The sequence below is a fragment of the Nicotiana tabacum genome, chromosome 8 (genome assembly GCF_000715075.1).
Source record: "Nicotiana tabacum cultivar K326 chromosome 8, ASM71507v2, whole genome shotgun sequence".
Lineage (NCBI taxonomy): Eukaryota > Viridiplantae > Streptophyta > Magnoliopsida > Solanales > Solanaceae > Nicotiana > Nicotiana tabacum.
Genome location: NC_134087.1, coordinates 24,696,747 through 24,699,725, shown reverse-complemented (window position 1 = coordinate 24,699,725; position 2,979 = coordinate 24,696,747). Strand labels below are relative to the sequence as shown.

Here is a 2,979-nt window from a genome sequence, read left to right as displayed (position 1 = left end):
ATTCTGTTGGTCAACAGTCTGTTGATTTACCTACGGCAAAAATAATTCAAACAATAAATTTACACAGATAGTATTACCATAAAATAACTCACCAGTAAGTTAAAACATTAAGTATTGGCATTATAAATATTACTAGTAGTTTGGAGCACAAATAAAAAACTTAATTAAAGGCCAGTAAATTTGTCATTACTTTGATGACAAGTTGTAGTTCTCTCTCAATGGCTTGTTTTGGGTTGAATATTGTATTTATTTGTCTTTTGATTTGTATTACTATGTCACCAACTTATGCTTTTGTTGACTTTTACCAAAATTATAATCCCTTATGGGGTCAAAACCATATAACTTTCTTTAATCAAGATACTGAAGTTCAACTTCTTTTGGACACATCCTCAGGTAGCTCAAAATTATCCTTTTTAATTATTTCTTTTGTTGGTTTAATTCAGAGCAAAGTTACTATGGCCCGTTTGTCCATAAAAAAATTTCCATTTTCTCAACAAAAAAGAAAATCAAAAATGTGTTTGTCCATGAAAATTTGTAAGTTTTTGAAAAAAATATATTGAAAAATGAGTTTTTCAAAAACTAAAAATTGATTTTGACCACTTTTTAAAAATTTTCAAGACAAGAGGGGTTGCTCTGATGGTAAGCAACTTCCACTTCCAACCAAGAGGTTGTGAGTTCGAGTCTCCCGAAGAACAAGGTGGGAAGTTCTTGGAAGGAAGGATGCCAGAGTCTATTTGGAAACAACCTCTCTACCCGGGGTAGGGGTAAGGTCTGCATACACACTACCCTCCCCAGACCCCACTAAGTAGGATTATACTGGGTTGTTGTTGTTTCAAAATTTTCTGAATTTTTTCCCCTCATAAAACTGCAATATTTTTTTAAAAGTGAAATGCATGTCCAAACATAATTTCAAATTTCAAATACCATTTTTTAATGTAACTCTAAATACTACTTTTTAAAAAAATTACAATTTTTATATCCAAACGCCTAATATTTAAATTTTTATTGGATTTTATGATAATTTTTAAAATATCATAAAATTATTGACCGGCATTTATTTTGCTTTCAATAAATATATAATGACATTTATTTGTGACTTTTATGAAATGATTAATGATACACACAGGAGCTGGATTTCAGTCCAAATTGCAATATGAATCTGGATTAGTTACAATGAGGATGAAAATACCAGACAAAAAGACCTATGGAGTTATCACAAGTTTTTATGTAATTCTTTTTTCTTATGTATATATTAACAAGTACTTTATATGAATTAATGAATATAACCTTAAACTGAAAAGTGGATGGGTTTTTATGTATATATATTGCAGCTAATTTCAGAAAATCAATTTCAAGGAAATCACGACGAAATCGACTTCGAATTTATAGGAACAGAAGGGAAACTGCAGACAAATTTGTTTACTAGCGATATGGGTGGCAGAGAGGAAGTCTACCAACTTCCTTTTGATCCTTTTGAGGATTATCATACTTATCAAATTCTCTACAGTCCGCACCATATAGTGTAAGTTATTTATATGCACTCACAACGTAATTTTTTTAAATTAATTATAGCAAATTAGTTAGTATTTTAATTTAAGTATCAAATTATACTTATCATAAATTAAGTTCATCATAATTACTCTTAGTCTCTTACTTTATAAGCGATCTGGTTGTGTATACTATCTGTTTGCACCCGTTGTCTACATCACACTCTTAGGAGTGCGACCTTTTCCTGGATCCTCCATGAATGCGGGATACTTTATGCACCGGGATACATTTTCTTATATATATCCGCCCGTTTTTTTTAGTTGCGGTTGGCTGGAAGGCTAATTAAGTTAATTCTTCAAATATATTTTTTTTAAACCATTGGTGCATAGAGGTTAAAACTCTTACAACATTTACATGTACTAGTTACCCTTGATTTTTTGTAGGTGGTTTGTAGACAACATACCAATACGGTCATTCAAGAACAACACAATGAGAGGAATAAACTTCCCATCAAGACCAATGTGGATAGAAGCAAGCCTGTGGAACTCAAACAGTGTGATTTGGGCTGGAACTGTTGATTGGAATAAAGCACCATTTATTGCTTACTATCAAGACTTCAATATTTCTGGTTGCCCTTACCAAACAGGCAATAATTGCACTCTGTCTCCAGTTCTGAGTCCCTGGAATAGGCCTAAAATAGACCCTCAACAAGTGCAGCTTATGAGGAATTTCAGAAAGAAATACATGATTTATGATTATTGTTGGGTAAATGGAGTTAGGTATCCAGAATGTTCTCATCATGTTTAGTTCAGTTGCTTAGTTGATTAGTTTCACAAACTTCTTTTTTTTAAAAAAATTGTCAACTAGTATTATTAATCATAGTATGTATTTCTATTTTAATGGCTACATGAAATCCATAAGTGGAATGAATATACTCCGCCCTCCGTTCACTTTTAGTTGTCTACATTTAATTTTGAACTCCCTTTAAGAAAAAATAAATGAAGTATGTATATTATAATTTTGCCCATATTAATGATAACATTTCAAAAAATCATGGGAAATGATTTGAGGAATAAGTAGTTAATGATAAGGGTAAAACATGAAAAAAGATTGTCTTTCTCTTGATTTGCTAAAACGGACAAATAAAAATAAAAATATATTTTTAGTATGGTGGACACGTAAAAGTGAATAGAGGGAGTAGATCATATCCCATTGCGGCTTTATTTTATTACTCCATTTCTTTTACGATAGTGGTGTTTAGGAGTGGTAAACGGACGGCTCGGGCCGAAAATGAATAATGAAAAATGGATAAATTATTCGATTCGACCTATATTTAATACAGATAAAAAATGGGTTAACCGGCGGATAATATGAGTAACCATATTATCTATGACTTCTTGAATATGATCACTTTTGGAAGAATTCCTAGTCTCTCAAACTTGAGGAACCCCCAATTTGAGGCTTAACAAATGTAAAAGTTAAACCTATTAG

At 31.5% G+C, this 2,979-nt stretch overlaps 1 protein-coding gene across 1 annotated transcript; it reads left to right on the top strand.

Annotated features, from left to right (window-relative positions):
* The first annotated feature begins 1,113 nt into the window (after positions 1–1,113).
* LOC142163005 (putative xyloglucan endotransglucosylase/hydrolase protein 1) lies at positions 1,114–2,295 on the top strand. The gene is made up of 3 exons (XM_075220248.1): positions 1,114–1,227; positions 1,332–1,522; positions 1,932–2,295. Exons 1-3 carry the CDS (start codon positions 1,114–1,116, stop codon positions 2,293–2,295), a joined length of 669 nt encoding a protein of 222 aa, XP_075076349.1.
* The last annotated feature ends 684 nt before the right edge of the window (positions 2,296–2,979 follow it).